At 40.8% G+C, this 19,209-nt stretch overlaps 1 protein-coding gene across 2 annotated transcripts in view; it reads left to right on the top strand.

Moving 5' to 3' along the window:
- Window positions 1-19,209, top strand: part of slc6a9 (solute carrier family 6 member 9) — a 78,870-nt gene extending 59,661 nt beyond the window's left edge. For both annotated transcript variants that reach the window (XM_026148786.2, XM_026148784.2), the window contains 12 exons: window positions 592-748; window positions 6,118-6,249; window positions 6,405-6,678; window positions 9,760-9,892; window positions 10,003-10,137; window positions 10,259-10,362; window positions 11,592-11,829; window positions 14,239-14,373; window positions 14,554-14,653; window positions 15,665-15,765; window positions 16,299-16,469; window positions 17,858-19,209. In XM_026148786.2, coding sequence (XP_026004571.1) covers window positions 592-748; window positions 6,118-6,249; window positions 6,405-6,678; window positions 9,760-9,892; window positions 10,003-10,137; window positions 10,259-10,362; window positions 11,592-11,829; window positions 14,239-14,373; window positions 14,554-14,653; window positions 15,665-15,765; window positions 16,299-16,469; window positions 17,858-18,130 — 1,953 coding nt within the window. In that variant the 3' untranslated portion in view covers window positions 18,131-19,209. The remainder of the gene's footprint in view (window positions 1-591; window positions 749-6,117; window positions 6,250-6,404; window positions 6,679-9,759; window positions 9,893-10,002; window positions 10,138-10,258; window positions 10,363-11,591; window positions 11,830-14,238; window positions 14,374-14,553; window positions 14,654-15,664; window positions 15,766-16,298; window positions 16,470-17,857) is intronic.

Raw genomic sequence — 19,209 nt, 5'->3', positions numbered from 1 at the left:
CTTGCTGTGCACCCACAGACAGACACACAGCCAGACACAGCTGAGGTTATAGAGGAGGTCAGGGGAGAACGACCATCTGATGCCAGCAGATGGAGGGATGCAGGGAGGGAGTGGAGGAAGAGGAGAAGCTGCAAATCAGGACGACATGACCGAAAGCTTATCGGCTGTTCTTAAGGCACTGATTTCACTTCTCATCCTGTTTGCTCCAGCGCACCCACCTTATGTTTATGTTAAACTTTGCAGTAGACGAGATAGTAGCTTACAGAATATATTCCATGAGCGGGAGTGCAAGCAGTGAATAATTAAACTCATGCACTCCAAGATGATTGCTAACAATCCTTTCAATCCATTTGAATCCGATGGCCAAATAAGTTTTAAAAAAGTAGAAAAAAGAGGCTCTCAGGATTCTTCTCTCTGTCATAGCATCCATTTCCCATTCATGCTTCTAAATGAGATGGGGTTTTTTCCCCTTTTGATTTTTCATTTGCCTGGTGCACTTGCCGGACCTGCTGCAGCAGCACTATCTCAGGAACACACTCGCTTCTGTGTCACCTGAAGTCACCTCTATCTCTCTGTGTGTCTTTGTTGTAGAACGGAGCAGTTCCAGGAGAGCCAGTGAAGAAGGATGAAAACTCCCGGAGAGGGAACTGGGGAAACCAGATTGAGTTTGTCCTCACCAGTGTGGGCTATGCTGTGGGCCTGGGCAATGTCTGGAGGTTTCCATACCTCTGCTACAGAAATGGAGGAGGTAAGCATCACAATGACGACCTGAGCCCATTATCTTTGCATTGACAAACTAAACTACAGTGTACCCATGTTCATAATATGATACAGACACTGATTTTTATGAAACATCAGAAGCCGCATTTATTATAATTGTTCTATTAATGAGGTCCAGATATGTAAACGAGTGGCAATCGTTTACAGGCTGCATTCATTCATTTATTTATTTATTTTTGTACATTTAAATGATGACAAATTACTGCACTGGAATACTAGAATGAAACTGTGAAGCTGAAAAGAAGCTTACTATGTATATATCATATATAATTTAAGAATGAATTCTAACTAAAACAAAAGAAAATAGACTTGTGAACCTTTAGACTTGCTTCCCTCTCATACCTTCCTAGCAGGTGTAATATTTCCATATCAGTTATGTACTATTGTTCTGTTTATCGACTTTTATAAACTTATGATGAGCTGTTAATATCTTTAGAGGGAGTGTATTTCTCCTATATTGGCTCCTCATTGGCTCCCTGTTATTACAGGCTCGAAGTTAAAATCCTCCTCCTCACATACAAGTACTGGAATAATGATATCATATTTAAAGACCTCCATAGTACCATGTTATCCTAACGAAGGAGTTTGCTCTCCGACTGCTGAGTTACTTGTGGTTCAGAGGATATTCAAAAGTAGAATGAGATTTCTTTCTGTTAAAAGGGGGTTCCTGTGCATAATATAGGCATGCAGATGGACACAGTCTATAGGTCGAGAACTGAGAAAGTTCGGGTTTTCTCAGGGTTCTTTTTCTGGTTTTTTTGTTGTATTGAGATTGTACTTTGCCATTATATTCTCTACACTGTATATATGATCAGGTGTGTGTCAACTTAGAAATAATTCAGTCGCTCAGAGGCAATACCACTGTTATTTAATCAGATGATGTTAGACAGTGTTTTATTCTTGGTGGATTCAATAGATATGTTTCCTATCATGGCAACTACTGGGTGTTTTCAAACTTGTATTTTGGGTTGTAACCCTAGTGTAGTAAGATACTAAGAATTTATCAGCTGCTGAGAAATCCTCTGTTTGAAACAAGATGGCTCCTCTCCCTTTAAGACCCCCCTTCCTTTAACTTCCTAGGACCTGGCGTCCACATACTGTATGTGGACATCACACTTTGGGTTGTCTAGACCAACATACTAAATTTTGCTCTACAAGGGCCTGCTATCCACTTATGAGGCCGTTATACTGCCACTGTCCTATCGAAATTTAAAGCGAATGTCCTTATATGTGGATCTCATTTTTCTCAGAAACAAAAATCAGAAAAATCACGTAATTCTTTTTTTTTAATATTCAACAGGTCCCAATCAGCCCAAATAGCAAACAGAAATTAAAAATACATGCCATGAAAGAGTTCGGGTCTCAGGAGGTTAAACCTATTTTCTTCTAATTGGTTGCAAAGCCTTCTGTTCTGACTCACGGAAACTACTTTTACATCGTTGTTCGAAGCGTTGTTTAAGTGTTGTTTAAAATGACAATCCAACGCTGTAATCGGATATACAGTTCCAAGAAAAAGTGTTTGAGTTCCAATTTGTTTTGCAAATTAGCCACTCTTACATGTTTCAGATGATCAAACACTTTTAAATATTAGACAGAGTAAATCCGGGTAAATACAAAATCCTTTTTTGGATTGATGATTTTATTTATTAAGGGGAAAAAAACTTTCCAAACCTGTCTGGTACTGTGTGAAAATGTAATTACCCCCAAACCTAAGAACTAGTGTTTGTGCGTTGGTGATGACTGGGAATGAGTCTTTCACATCGCCATGGAGAAATTTTGTCCCAGGGTTTTTGAGCATGATTGACCTGTTTAAGGTCATGACAAAGCATCTGTATTGGATTTAAGTCCGCACTTTCACTTGGCCACTCAATGTCATTTTGGGTTTTTTAGCCAACTCAAAACCCACTTGTACAAAATAGCTTATCCCACATAACCTTTCCACTCTCCTATTTTATTTGTTTATGTCTTATGCTTTTATGATTCTGTAAACTTCTTGCTTTTATGTTGCTTTTATTCTACTGTGTACAGCGACCTTGAGTGTTTTGAAAGGCGCTTTCAAATAAGATGTATTATTAAATGTATTATTATTCAGAGGTGGTTTGGTTTACTGTCCTGCTGCATAACCCAAGTGTGCAGGAGCTCCAGGGAACAAACTGATGGCCGGATATTCCTCTTCAGGATTTTCAGTAGAGAGCAAAATGCATTGTTCCATCAGTTATGGCAAGTTATCCAAGTCCTGAAGCAGCAAAGTAGCTTCAGACCATCACACTACCACTGAGTGGTACAATAATCAGGTCAGCTCAGACTTTTGAGTAGACTCACTAAACACTCAGTTTCAGTTTTGTGTTTTGTTTTTTCTACTTTTGGCTCAGAGTGATTTCATATAGAGGGGATATAATAATATTGTCTATTATTGTCAGCATACAGCTCTAACTGTAAGCACACAAGGCCCATCCAGCTGCTGTACAAACCTTCTGTTTATGAGGGGCATCCAATCAGAAGACAGTTGGCTTTGACAGAGTTAAAGCAGCTTGTTCCAGACATTGGACAAAATAGGCCCAGCAGTAGATGATTCACATTTAAATCGGGATTCATACTAAGCTACTCTAGCAAAATCCATGAATATAAATATAAAGCTGAAAACAAATATGACTGTTGGTATGATGTTCTTTATATGAAATGGTGGGTTAGTTTTCAACTTTTGTCTCGTCAGTCCACAGAATATTTTCTCACAAGTCTTGGGGAACAGTAAAAAAAAAAAAAAATTGTTTTGTTTTTTTTAGCTAATCTGTGGGTAGTTTTCTCTTGGGACATCTCCCATGGATGCCATTTTTGCTGAGACTTTTTTATTTTTGAATCATGAACACTGGCCTTACCTGAGGCAAGTGAGGCCTGCAGTTTTATAGATGTTGGTCTGGGTTCTTTTGTGACCTCCTGGAGGAGTCATCTGTGTACTTTCACCGTAATTTTGGTAGGGCTGCCACTACTGGGAAGGTCCACCACAAAGTTTTCTCCATTTGTGGATATTGGCTCTCACTGTGGCTCCCTGAAGTACCACATCTTTAGAAATGTCTTTGTAACCCTTTCCAGACTGAAAGATGTCAATGACTATATTTCTTAGCTTTCGGATGATGTGTTGCTTTTTGATATCTTTTACCTTGCTTCATTTTGTCAGACAGGTTCTGTTTAAGTGATTTTTTGATTCAGGTCTGGCAGTTATCAGGCTTTGGTTTGGCTCGTGAAATTGAACTTAACTTTCCAAACAAATGTGATTAATCACAGTTAATTCATGATTAACAAGGGGGGGAAGGTAATTACTTTTTCACATAGGGCCAGGTAGTTTGGATAGTTTTTTCCCTCTTAATAAATGAAATCAAAATTTAAAAGCTGCATTTTATTTTATATATCATATATGCACAAAAAAGGAGAAATCTGGAAAGGGGGAAATACTTTTCCACGGCACTGAATACGTGCCAGTAAAAAGGAAAAGAATAATAGGTCTTTAACAGTTAAACTGGGGTTAGAATCTAAAAAAAAAAAGGGAAATTTAGCAGATATGATTACTTATTTGTGCTAACATTATTAGCAAGATCTTTTATTGTGTGTATTTGTTTGAGATATAAAGTCAGATCATTGTGCAGGCCGGATGTTTCAAACATATTTCATAGACCTATACTCGGTGCAGCTGTCTTTTTTCCACAATAGCTCACACATTACGTGCTCAACATCAATGCAAAACATCTTTTTAGGCATAAAGGTTTGCAGTTATTGTTTGTTGGGCTGTGATTGCTGTCAAAATATGTCTGAGCACATAGAACAGATCCAGGTGCTGCTGCTTTCATAATAAAGCTACCGTATTCAGTGCGTAAGAACATCGTGACAGCAAAATAAGCTCTTTTGTCAGTATTTTGCTCCCTACTCTGATGCATCCTAAAAGCTGTGGATTAAACATTAAACAGCCTAAATTGTGTTTTAAATACCTTGCATCTTCCTTTGAAAACATGCGCAAGAATTGTACCAACGTGTAGTGAAAAGCAGCAGTGTTGGTCCAGTTCTCCTCACTCAGTGCTTGATTTCCTTGGCATGACCCCAGCTGCAGATAATAAGCCTACAGTGCAAATATTTGGATTTGTGTCATGCATGCAGGAGCCTTGAGTTCCTGCGCAAGGACTTTGTATATGGAGGCCATGCATTAGCTCAACACACAGCTGCAGATACTGCAGCAGTGACCGTTCACTTTATCAGCAGTGAAAAGGTTTGGACAGTATCAGCTGGTTGCACCAACATGGTTCACATGTGGAGTATCTTATGAAAGCATACTAGCACGTGCACACACGCACAGATTGTCCCTCTAGTTGACCGTCTGGTTTTTGGTCCAGTCTGAACCACCAGAGAGTTGCTGCACTGCTGAACAGACATTTAGTGACCTCTCTGCTCACTCTAGGGAGGTTATATAACAGATGAAATTCATTTGCTTTTTAAAAAAAAAATAATAATAATTTCAGGTTCAGTTATAAGTCTGTATGGCATGGGTCCAATTCATGTAAGACTTGATTTGGTTAAGTTTTAAATTGCACGTCATTGCTTACACGTAAGTATTTTAAACCGTATAATAGCACAGCCTGTTTTTAATGACAACATATGGTCCATTGTGCCTCTCTGGCTTGTAGCTGGAGAGCCTACCTATGTAGAATACTTATAGACTACGTCTGCCAGCTTATATAATGTGCCTGATTTCTTTTGTCTGCTGGTGTCTGTGGACTTGGCATCTCTGCAGTAATTATGCTCATCTGGCTCCATGGTAGTTATTATCTTTGTCAGGTAACAGAATAGGAGGCAGCTGACTTTTGTTTGCCTCGTAGGTTTGGATATTTTTGTCACGACTAACACAAAAAGTGTTCTCACAACAACACAGTAATTTGTACAGACCATGCATCTAGCTGTTTAAGAGTTTGCTAGCAACAAAACACTGAATAGGGCACCATTTATATCAGAGGGGACGAGTTATGCTTGTCTTCATTTTCTCTGATATATCTTAATAGCTCTAACTGTAAGCACACAAGGCCCATCCAGCTGCTGTAATCAGAAGACAGTTGGCTTTGACAGAGTTAAAACAGCTTGTTCCAGACATTGGACGAAATAAGGCCACCAATGCCCAGCAGTAGATGATTCACATTTAAACTGGGATTCATACTAAGCTACTCTAGCAAAATCCATGAATATAAATATAAAGCTGAAAACAAATATGACATGTCCCTTTAAATCAATGTGTTCGTGTATCCTTCCCAGTCTTTCTGGACCAGAGAAATTGACTTCCTGGTTAATTTTCTCCTCCAGGTGCCTTCATGCTGCCATACTTCATCATGCTTGTGTTCTGTGGCATTCCACTCTTCTTCCTCGAGCTCTCCTTTGGTCAGTTTGCCAGCTTGGGCTGTTTGGGGGTTTGGAAGATCAGCCCCATGTTTAAAGGTAAGTATATGCGTGTGTATGTCTTTGTGTGAATATTGATTTTATTGTTCATATGAAAATTTAATTAGGCAGCAGTAGTTACATCCACTTCACATTTTAGTTTCTAATGTTCTCTACCTGGTTATCTTTTTCTCTCCATCCTGTCCTACCTTAAGGCGTGGGCTACGGCATGATGGTGGTGTCCACCTACATTGGGATATACTACAATGTGGTCATTTGCATTGCCTTCTACTACTTTTTCTTGTCCATGACAAACCTGCTTCCATGGACTTACTGCAACAACCCGTGGAACACGCCAGACTGCAGCGGTGTCGTTAGCAGTTACCAGTTGAACGCTAGCCTGGCAAATGCTACCAGTAGCTTGGTAGCTGGGGTGTCTGAGGTAGTGAACCGGACCAAGAGGACCAGCCCAAGCGAGGAGTACTGGAAGTAAGAACAGGAAGTATATGATGCACTTAGGCTGACACTAAAAATACAGTTAAACCAAAAGTTTTTCTCTGCGAAGTAGTACTATATATAAAATAAATCAGGAATGCTTGCTCATGCAATGATTAAGTTTTGTAATGCACTTTGTTTTGCCGAGTTATACCAGTAACCTCTTAGAACCTGGTTGTGTAGGCCTATCATTCTTAACAGAGGTCGAAATTGACTCAGACCTATCAGATAAGTTTGACTCAAAGAGGCCTCATGTTTGCAGAAAGTATTCAAATATTTGGACTAGATTTGACTGGACTAGCAGAAGTTTCTGTACAGTGTTGGGTCTGCATCATCTCAGCTGACATGCAGGGTGTTTACCATACCCCTGCGCACTCTGTTGTGCAGCACAGTCACAAAAATCTGCATAAAGTAGGAGATCTTTAAGCGGATATCCAGGTACATCTACTGTTTAAGTGCAGGCTTTGCTATGTTATGTAAAAGTGAGAGTGGTGTATATGCATCAATTATCAGGGATGTGACAATGCTAGAAATTTGGTGGTTTGCATTGTAGAGTGTGCATAAACCATGAGGTTAGTAGCTGGCTTCTGGAAATTGCATTTTGTCTCAACTTTAGCATTTTGACTCTTACTATGTTAGAGGCCGTACCGTACTATATATAATATATATTATACTGGCAGATGCTGCTTGTGTAAGAACAACTATCAGTCACAGTAGCCATCGGTACCCAAAAAGATGAATTAAAAAAATAAACTCAAACAGCATACATAGAGCTGGGCGATAGAACGATAACGATATGTATCGCGATATAACTTTGACTCGATAGAGAAATTAAGCTATCGCGATAGACCTCGCCGCTCTTGTCCTCAAGAAAAAAAAAAAAAAAAAGGTCAGCCAATCCAAATTAAGTAGCGCAGAGCCGAACCAATCACACCCGCAGCATCACGTCGCGTGACTTGTTACGTACAGCACAAGTGCCAAGCCGCACGTGTGTTTGTTTGGGAAGCAGCCAGCGGGTAATGGAGCCAGCACGTAATGGAGGAAATGAGTGTGCCGACTAGAAAAATCAACCGAGCGTGACCGAAGAGAAAACAGATGATGGTTCCAATGCCGGAGAGATTGTCGAACGGAAGAGCCATAGAAGTTCCGTAGTGTGAAGGTATTTCGGCTATTTCAAGTCTGACAAAAAACAGAGTAGCGTGCACTGTAAATTGTGCCGAAAGCAAGTCTGGAAATACAATAAACTGGTGCATGCGTCACACTGCGCCACGTTATTGTTTCAGTGAAATGAATTTCTACAATACTGTTAATTCTACTCTCTGCAGTGTTTAAATGCTTACATATACACACAGTTACTGTCCCTCCACACATACGACTCTGTTCTGCTTCTATGCCCCAGCTTTGTTTACTTTTTCCCACCGAGGCTTCTAGACTTCTGATTGGCCAACATTTCGGCACGGTTAGGAATCTAGCGCCACCTGCTGCTTTGGCATGTTCATAGCAGCGTTTTCCTTCATTTCTGCCTTTATGTGTGGATGGGATTATTTTTTAAAACGAAAACGAAAAATCTCCGTTTTCAAAGATACCCGTGTACGTGTGGACGTAGCCTCAGTCTCTGACTGGAAGCGCTAATTCGTCATTCGGCTTTTGTCAGACTAAAGTAACTGTTAAAACTGTTTGAAAAGCTCAGCTATACAACAAGGAGAGATTGAGAATTTCCTTTTAGTTCTCAGTTTATTTGATATTGACAAAAGTTAGTCAGTTTTGTCTGTTCTTCTGTAAAACAAACTAAGATTTATTTTTAGAATTAATATTTTGTTTCTAAGTGGAATTGACAATTTAGTCTGTTTTGTTTGTTCTATTTTGAAACTTAAACGCTTTAGCGGCTGCCTTTTGTGTAGTTTGCAATATTTGCCTTTATTTATCTGAAAAAGTCTCATGTTCCTTAACTCATTCACTGCCAGCCATTGGCAGTGAATGAGTTAAACCCATTGACTCATTCACTGCAATTGACGGCTATAGACGTCAATGGCAGTGAATGAGTTAAGTACATCTACCCTGTTGAACTTATTATGGGAAATAAGTATTTAAATAAAAACAAGCTGCTGATTATTTCACATTTTACTTGTGAGCAACGGCACATTTAAATCTTACAAATATAGTTATTTGGCTTATATCGTGATAGATATCGTTATCGCCTGAAATGAAAAAAACATATCGTGATATGAAAAAATCTCATATCGCCCAGCTCTAAGCATACAGTTATGATGGGGAAAGGCTGGAAATGTGCTTTTAATCCTATGGTGACTGACTTGACACTCCAGGAACTACAGATTTTGGCACTTCCGCGTTGGCTTCAGTTTTTGCCCTCACAGTTTGTTGCACAGGGAGCAAAAGTGTAAGAGAAATATCACGATTTTAATTACTAAAGTTGAGGTAGACCTGTCCTGCACCTGCCGCTGCCATTCCACATATTGTTATTGTACAGGATCTCTAGTGCTTGCAGAAATCTCCAAAAACATTGGTACTTTCAGTAGCATTTCACTGTCAACTTCTTTAGAATTTTATCATCATTTTTGTGCCAGTGTAGCAGTTCCTGTGGCATTCGCATCACTTAACATCCATAATTAGTAGCATTAATATAGGCCATCAAAGTGGAAGTCAGAGTGTTGTCATTATCTGCTGCCTCTTATTCAAATGTGTTGCAGAAGGAGCAGCCCTGTAACTGCACTCCCTGATGCTTTTCTTGGCATTTTAATGACAGAGGGTACATATGATTATGTAATGTGGGACTGCTCAGCTTGTCGGTACAGACTACCTGTTCATTACTAATTACAATACCACATATAATACCATTTCAGATTGATGGATCTGTTTGATCACAAGATACAAGGTTTTTGTGGCTCTGCTTAAAGTTTTCTATTATCTATGTGCTGAAGACTGTTGATAGAGTGCAAAGCTGGGCTTTTTTTCCTCTTTCAGAGTTTTCTTCTCTTGCACAACTTTAGTCAGACGTGTAAATGTAAAGTATTTCAAGCACCTGAAACCTTCTCTGTCTGTGTGTCTGTCTATCAGACACTATGTGTTGAACATCTCTGATGATATTGGGAACTTTGGAGAGGTCCGTCTCCCTATCCTGGGATGCCTGGCTGTATCCTGGGCTGTTGTCTTCCTCTGTCTCATCAGGGGCGTTAAATCCTCTGGAAAGGTGAGCCTAGAGCACACACACATGCACACACACACCCTGGCTTGATGGCATTTTAAGGCGCTTGTGTATAGGATGATTTTATCAGCTTGTGTGATCATCTGTGTGTTCAGGTGGTGTACTTCACAGCCACATTCCCTTATGTTGTTCTGACTATCCTCTTCATCCGTGGCATCACCCTGGATGGAGCCATCAACGGCATCAAGTACTACCTGACTCCACAGTGGCAGAAAGTCCTTGATGCAAAGGTATGCACTTCCATTAGCATGTAGATAAATGAGATGTGCTGGATGTAGAAATGTTTCTGAACTGGGTTTTTTTCCCACATCTTTGTACTGCCTCTGACGGTTTGTGGGTTTGTTTGTGTAGGTGTGGGGAGATGCCGCCTCACAGATCTTCTACTCCTTGGGTTGTGCCTGGGGTGGTCTCATTACCATGGCTTCATATAACAAGTTCCACAACAACTGTTTCAGGTTGGTAAAGATGATGAGTAAACTCATTATAAGCTATGCTTTAAATAAAAAAGAATACACATTCAGGGCCAGGCGATGATGAGTTACTAAGGAAGAAATTCTGAGGAAAAGACTTTGCTTTGTCTAATGGGATTAAAATCCAACTGCCAGCACCTTAAAAGCACACCTATAAAAACATTACCACGATATAGGTTTGGTTTTGTCATTGTGGTGAGTGCTGTGCTGAGTATAACTCGCTCTGGGAAAAAAGCCTGACTTTATTTGAGTTTATGCATCAGATGACCTAATGAGTCAGTGCAAGAGCTAAGGAGCAACTATGAGCAGTGGGGTAAAATAGTCATTCGCAAAAAGAGAAGGTGAGGTAAGTGGGCACAGAGATAAATGCTCTTTTGGACTTGTGTTAGGAGGCTGGTTGCCATGTGCTTGAACACCAGGGGAGCGTGCAAGAAGCCAAAGAGAAGGTGAAGATGGAGGAAAAAGGACAGAGAAGGAGATAAGGAGGGAAAACGATGTCATTTACTCTCCTGAGCTTGTCCACACATGCTGATGGAGTGAGGGTGTCGGTGGAGGGGGCTAAGGAGAGAAGCTAAAGATATAATGTGTTCCTCTGCCAGAAGCTTGAAGTTGTGCTATCAGTGCACACAGCTGCACGGCAACTTAATCAGCTTGTGTTCTGCAGCTCCATCCCTGGTGGAGATGCTTTTTGCACTCCTGTAACACCACCAGTTGGTGCGCATGCAGAAGTGCAGATAGAGTGGGATCGAACAGAATCCGTATGCGTGGGGAAACGGACTGGCATCAAAGTGATCAAAGACATCCTCTGCAGTAACCTTAACAGGAAATGTGAGAAAGGAAAGCAGTGTGGAAACACAGTATTCCCTTGTTTAGATCTGAACACGGTCAAAGTCCGAGTCTGTGTCGGAGGAAGAGAAGATGAAAAGGTGTTTCCCGGGCAACAGTCAGATGTCAAAAAAAGAGCAGAAAACCAGCACTAGTGTATTAGTGTAAACAGAGTAAATGAGCTTAGGAACACTATCGTGACTCATACATCGGGCCTATTAAGACTAATGAAGCCATCTTCTATATTAATTCACGGTTTTATTAAACACTGATATTTCAGCAGACAGATCGAGATCAGCTGATCCCATTTGTTTTTCTTTAACCATTTAAAATGTGTTCAGTATGTATTCATATAATTGGCTTTGTTCTTTGTTCCTTTCAACATACAGAGACAGCATCATCATCAGTATAACCAACTGTGCCACCAGCGTTTATGCTGGCTTTGTCATTTTCTCCATCCTGGGCTTCATGGCCCACCATCTCAACGTCCCTGTGTCAGAGGTGGCTGACCACGGTCCGGGGCTGGCCTTTGTGGCCTACCCAGAAGCCCTCACTCTGCTTCCAATCTCGCCGCTGTGGTCGCTGCTTTTCTTCTTCATGCTCATCCTTCTGGGACTGGGAACTCAGGTGAGAGCAAGAAACTGCAGCGTCACGCACCGCTCAAAGATTTCATTATGAACTGTGTGAAATCATATAATTAACTTCTTAATTAAGCTTAGTAATCAGTATAAGTAATTAATATGCATTGACCTTGTGGATATAATTAATTAAACATTACACTAAATGTGTATGGAGACAGACGTATAGATAGGTGACTGTATATGTGCAGTCATTAGTATAGATTGTTTTTCATGTTTTCAGCTGGAGCGGTCTACCAAATTCCAGTTTACCTTCAAACAACAAAACAACATGCAAATGCTGTCTTTAGTCCATATTTGTTGCATGCTGAGTGAACCTCCATGCTGATACTCTAAATAGACCAAATAAACTCACTGGAATGAGAACTGACTGGAATTGTTTGCGTGGGGAAATCAGGATTAGATCTGATCTGGATCTGCTGATGTGTAATGCTAAAAAGCTTACAAGTCATTTACAGTCAACAGTTAGTCTGCCTGTGTGCCACGTTTTTCATTGCTGACTCAGGGAGACTATAGGTGCTGTTTGTAGGTATAACTTAGATGCTATCTTTTTGAAGTGATTGTGGCCCCGTAGCTACAAAATTATATTCCTGCTAAAATGAGATGGTGAACATTATGTCCCACTAAATAATAGTGTTTGAATTTAATAGACGTAACCTCTCATAACCCTGATTCCAAGTTTGGACTTGCTAAACTGCTAAATATTTAAAATAAAGGAGTGACACGCTCTGTGGTCTTCTGCTGCTAACCATTTGCATCTTACTTCATTATATATTTAGGTGAAACTGGGAAATTTGTATCTGGAATGATGTATTTGATGCCAGCAAAACAAAACTATCGAGTGGAAAGAAGCTGAAATGGAGTGTTTCAGAAGTAAAGATGGGCGTTCACCCTCCTTAACATTTCTCAATGTAAAGTTAATCAGTGACCGTGGCATCAGTGCTATTAATGCTAAAGGATATATTCAAGTTTGGAGCAACATATGCTGCTATCCAGGGGACATCTGTGGCAGGGATGGGCTTGTTTATTTCATCAAGATAACATGCACAGCACATATTACAGTGCAGCTCTGAACTGTTAAGCTGCTGAAATCTTATATTAAGCAATACACTCAACAGCCACTTTGTTAGGTGCACCAACTGCTCATTAACGCAATTGTTTAATCAGCTAATCACACGGCAGCATTTAGGCACGAGCACATGGTCGAGACATCTTGCTGACATTCAAACCAAGCATTCGAATAGAAAAGAAAGGCCATTTAAATTACTTTAAATGTGGCATAGCTGTTAGCCAGATAGGCTGGTTTGAGGATTTCAGAAACTGGAGATCTGCTAGGATTTTCCAGCACAAGCATCTCTGCAAAGGATGGTCCATAAAAAAGAAAATATCCAGTAAGCAGCAGCTTTCTGGGCAAAAATCCCTTGTTTGATGTCAGAGGAGATTGGGCAGATTCAAGCTGATGGACAGGCAACAGTAACTAAAATAACTACTCATAACAATCATGGTATGCAGAAGAGCGTCTCTAAATGGCCAACACATTGAAGCAGATGAGCTCCAGCAGATTGGCCAGCACAGAACTGGAAAAATAGTCTGAGTCTCATTCAGTCGGTAGTGTCACAATTTGGTATAAACAAGATGAAGGCACCAGCATCCTGCCAGTGTTTCAGGCTGCTGCTGGTGCAGTAATGGTATGGGGGATATCTTCTACGCACCCTGAGCATTGTTTAAATGCAACAGCCTACAGTAGTAGCCACAGTGGTCCATCAATGTGGCTATAGTCAGCTTACAGTTAGTTTCTTAAACATGAAATTGAGTCCACTTCACCTCCACTGAGTATTTCCTTGTTGAATCTGTGCCATGAAAAATTTAGTTGGTTGTGAAGGGAAAAGGGGGTCAAACCTGATACTTACCAGTATCTGCCTAATAATGTGGCCACTGAGTGTAGAACAGGAAAACATTTGGCTGTAGAAATTGCTTGTGTGTACTTGACTTTTTCAGAATCAGGGTTGTAGTACTATTCTAACCTTTTAGCCAGTATGAATAAGAGGTGTTTTATTCTCAGACATTTATTTGACTTTCTGCGTATTTTTGGTAAAATATAGACATTATGCTTCAGAGGTGGATTTTTACTTCCATATATTGAATATTTACAGATCAAATTCACAGTACAGTGGATATATATGTGGCTGGTCTTAAGGAATGCTGTAATAAACCAATTGTATTTCATTAAAAAATACATTTAAATAGACAGGACAATGAAATTGAGGAATTTTTATTCTCACAATTACTCAACAATGGATTATCCCTTTGGTCAAGATTCCTTTTGGTCTGTCGTCATGTAAGCAGAAGTTTGATCAAGAATTCATCTCCTGTCAAATTCTTTTCCCTGTTCATGTAGTTCTGTCTGCTGGAGACCTTAGTGACGGCCATCGTCGATGAAATTGGTACAGACTGGATCATCAAGAACAAGACCGTAGTCACGCTGTCAGTGGCCATAGCTGGTTTTCTACTGGGAGTGCCGCTAACGACACAGGTACAAACATATGGAGAGCACATCCTTAAACACAATCACTCTCTCACTGGACTGATGTTTTTTACTCATTCTTTGTGTGTGTGTGTGTGTGTGTGTGTGTGTGTGTGTGTGTGTGTGTGTGTGTGTGTGTGTGTGTGTGTGTGTGTGTGTGTGTGTGTGTGTGTGTGTGCGCACGCGCAGGCAGGAATCTATTGGCTTTTACTGATGGACAACTATGCTGCCAGTTTCTCTTTGGTGATCATCTCATGCATCATGTGCATCTGCATCATGTATATTTACGGTAAGGAGGGAAAAAGAGTGAACATGGTGCACTTTCTAAGTGTGGTAGTTCAATTTTACAAATATGTAATCACACAGGCACAAACTGAAACACACCTAAGTAAGTGTTCAAGCTGATCTCAGATATATGACCAACACTCAGTGGATGATGGAAAAAGGTCTAATTTACTTATGGATCCAAGTCATAGATGAGTAGCAGGAACAGTGGGGTGTCATTCAGAATATGAACAGGAGAGATAGTGATACCACAGTGGACCATACCCACAGTGAAACCTGGTAGTAGGTGTTGTGCATTTTGCCTACTCAGGAATAGGACACCTGCACTGATTAATAATAATAATAATAATAATGGATTGTATTTGTATAGTGCTTTTGGAGGCCCTCAAAGCGCTTTATAATTCCACTATTCATTCACTCTCACATTCACACACTGGTGGAAGCAGCTACAGTTGTAGCCGCAGCTGCCCTGGGGCAGACTGACAGAAGCGAGGCTGCCTACTGGTGTCGGCCCCTCTGGCCAACACCAGTAGGCCAATGACCAAGACAGACAGAGCAGGGGATCGAACCGGCAACCTTCCGGTTACAAGATGAGCTTCCCAACCCCCTGAACCCCCTGATTCAACTCAACACTGGCCATGGGTCACTCCATCCAAGTATCACTCCATCGTTTATAGATGGCTTTGTTCTCCATCTGTGTGTAGAAGGGGTCATGGTTCAGTATGAGCCCAAATACACCAAAGGGCTTTGAAAGAACTCCTTAAACAACTAATTCAACAGTTACCTGACCTTTATCCCTATGACTCACCATTTATAGACAGTATCAAAGACGGACGTGGTCACTGTGATGTCACCCAGTGGTTTTGGACTCCATAGTTTGAAGTGCTAAGTTAACAGACCTAATAAAAACTAGAATACCACTTACCACAGCGAGTCATAATATTAGTCACATAATCCAGTACAAGTAATCAAAGCTGATGATGATGACGAATGCTGGGTTTTTGTTCCTTTGCAGGCCACAGGAACTACTTCAAAGATGTAGAGATGATGCTGGGCTTCCCTCCTCCTCTCTTCTTCAAAGTCTGCTGGAGATTCATCTCGCCTGTGATTATCTCTGTAAGTGAACACACACAAGCACACTGATCTAAGACCAGACATAGTGACGAAATAGCTTGTCAATATTTTGCATAGTCTGCAGGATGTTGAGTGGAAGGTTCTCAACTTCCCTGTGCTGCTGACGCATTGTTATGGACCCGACCTACATTTGAGCTGCCATCAGTGCTAATCTTTTTGGCTTTGTTTCCAGTTAAAACCTCCAAAAGCAAAGCTTTCTGACTGGGAAATGGACACATGCAGCTGATATCAATGGTATTTCCCAAGCAGGCGTATTAGTCCACTAAGCTGCTGGGCTAACCAAGAAATTCATTGTTGTGGCTTACTGGTCATTTTCCTCTCTCTTTCATTTCTTTTGCACAGAGTGCTGCCCCAATCATCTGCAACTTTTAAATAAAGCTGTCAACGGTGGTTTCACCTGCACTGGCTTAATTTTCATGCTTTTACCCACCCATGTGACATATGTCTTTATTACTGTGTTATACATGCATTTTGTACACATTCAGGCTCTTTCTATTCTCTCTTTGTCCCTGCAGTTCATCCTGATCTTCACAGTGATCCAGTACAAACCCATTACTTACAATGACTACGTGTATCCCGGCTGGTCCTTGGCTATTGGCTTTGCCATGGCTCTGTCCTCGGTGGTCTGCATACCCATCTACGCCCTCTACAAGATCTCAAAGTCACCAGGAGCTACCTTTAGAGAGGTACAGCTTCCCCCGAAAGTCTCCTCTCCATTCAGCTGACATAAACAGCTCTATAGTTCAATACAAAAGGCTAAATTTCCCTCTGAAGCATTTAAACAAATTTTCAAAAAAGTCAACGTGTTAAAACATTTTTGCATGCAAGAGCTGCACTACAAATTAAAGCTTAAAGTTTTAACATCATCTGAGCAACTGAAAAGCTCTCAACTGCATATCAGCTGAAGTATGTTTGCCGAATAACGGAAAGAGCTCTTTCCATAATTCAATTGCCCATTTGCATTACGTAAGCTCTAAAAGCAGACGAACTATTAATTTACACCATAAACGACGTTTAAATATCAATCCAAGCATCTCTGCTTTTGGCAAATTAGTTTGAGGAGGAAAGAATTTGTTGCTGGTGTCAGATAGTGATGACGTCACTTGAACTGCCGGTTGAAATTTTATGATCCTTATTGCCGATAGCTACACTAGGAGAGAAAAGCTGGTTGTCATAGAGACTGGGAAAACAGAGGAAGGACCACATGTGTTAAGTCTTCGTTTGGGGTAGAGAGCCTAAATGCAAACATTGCAGCAAACAGGCAGGCAACAATGAACAAAACTGAAAAAGCAAGAAGATATGACGAGATATAAACAGAAAAATATGACCTCACAGTGAATACATGGCTAGCTTCCTTCTCGTTCTTTCTCCTTCTCTCTCTGCATGTCTGAGTCTGGCTCACTTCCTGTTAAAGGGAAGTTCTTCCTCCCCACTATCGTCAAGCATTTTCTCACAGGGGAATTTTTGGTCTACTGATGTTCTCTCTCTAATACTGCACCACCCTTACCTTACAATATAAAATGCCTGGAAATTATTATTATTGTGAACTTGTGCTATATAAATAACACTGAATTAAGAAACGCAAGTGAAGTGCCATATTTTTTTTAAAAAGGAACAAGAATAACAAAAAACCCACACACATGAAAATGAGCAGGCTATAACAGTGCACTTTTTTTATACAATCTTTGGAGGACATTGTAACCACACTGATGCCACATGTTTGGTTTTATAAAGACCACAAGTGCTGCAGAACTGTTAATAACAAATGGGAGAAAGTATAGAAAGTATAATGTGTGTCAGCACAAAGCTGCCCTGCTGTTGGAATGCTGCAATTTCTGACAATTAGACAGGCCATAAATCTTGTTTAAGAGATGTGAATGTGCAATGGCAGCTGCTAAATTATCAGATGAACTAAAAAGCATGGAGGGAAAATGAAAGTTAAGTGGAGTTTAGTCACAGTGGTTATGTGTGGGAGCAGCTGAAGAAAGGAAAGCGTCACTTAATGAAAACCTAATTTGACTTCATAAGTCTTGATGTTTCTGCTCTAAAAGGCGCGTCTGTCTTTCTCTCTCAGAGGTTGAAGGCAGCGTGCCGAGCGCATCCAAAGTGGGGTCCTGCCCTCCAAGAGCACCGGACAGGCCGCTACGCCCCTATGGCCTCCGAAGACACTGTGGAGGCCCGTCCCTTAAAGGAGAGGGATGAGCTGAAGGAAGAACAAAAGGAGAAGGAGAAAGAGAAGGAGAAGGAGGAGGGAAAGGAGAAGGAGAGGAAGGATGAGATTAGCCTCACCATCCAGGGAAGCAACGGCTCCACCAACACACACAACAACCCCAACCCCAGCGCATAGACGGCACTCCGCTCTATCGGCATCAGGGGGCAAAAGCCTCACACCTTTCCCTTTTCCTCCCTTCTCCTTCATCCTCAACCCCACTTTCCCACAGTCCTCTGTGGGGGAGATCCCATTCACTGGAGACCTTTACATATTGTAAGGGCTTATTATATCTATCCTAACCTCTTCTATCTATCTGTGTGTTGTCTCCACATAAGTGCAGAAAAACAAAATGAAAGGAAGAAAAAAAGAAAAATTGGCTCATCACCCAAAAGATTTGTGCGTATGGCATCATGTGCGTGAGTGAGTTTTTAATTTGTTCTACATAATTTAATAATATTGGGGGGGGGGTTTCCTTTCATTTTTTTTTTTTTGTGAAACTTGTATACGTCATCTTCATATGCCATTAGAGGTACAGTAGATTGTGATGCTGCATGGTTATGTTTTTGTGCATGCAGCAGCATAGAGACACACACTGTTCTCCTTTATACCGTTAGCTGGTTCTGTTTGGGATGGGCGACTTTGTAGCGGCAGCTGGAGACTTGTTGTGGTGCTGTAACATGGAGGAGAAGGGTAAAATGTGCCTGTACGGGCCATTTATAGTCTGACAAAGATGGTAAAAGGCTCTGTTGTTTAGCCAGACAAAAAAAGAGGCGAATACTCTCATTCACACTCATACAATCTGTATATTTTACAGCACACAGTGACCTCAACCGTAGTTGATCTCAGTTTAAGACTAAGCCTGTTGTTTTTTTTATGCTGCTTCTTCTTATAAAGGAAAAAAAATCGAAAGAGCACAAATATTTAACAAACACCCAAGATGACAACTGACAGTTAGGGCTTATTTTCTCTGGAAATTTTCTCCACTGGTAACTTTTTTCCTTCTACTAAAGCTGCTTAAACCTTAAGCAGAGAAACATCAGTGAACTGTACTGTAACTCTGCATTCGCATACATGTGCACACATAAACAGACATGCAATCATTGTTTTTAACAGAAGAGGTCCCAGTGCCCAATTCTCTGGATCGAAGCGAAGGTGAACTTTGTGGTTCCTCGCTAGTGGAAACCTTGCTTCGACTGAGCTGGCCTGTTCTAGAT

This window comes from Astatotilapia calliptera, chromosome 18 (assembly GCF_964374335.1).
Source record: "Astatotilapia calliptera chromosome 18, fAstCal68.1, whole genome shotgun sequence".
NCBI classification, from domain to species: domain Eukaryota; kingdom Metazoa; phylum Chordata; class Actinopteri; order Cichliformes; family Cichlidae; genus Astatotilapia; species Astatotilapia calliptera.
This window is presented reverse-complemented; position numbering and strand designations above follow the sequence as displayed.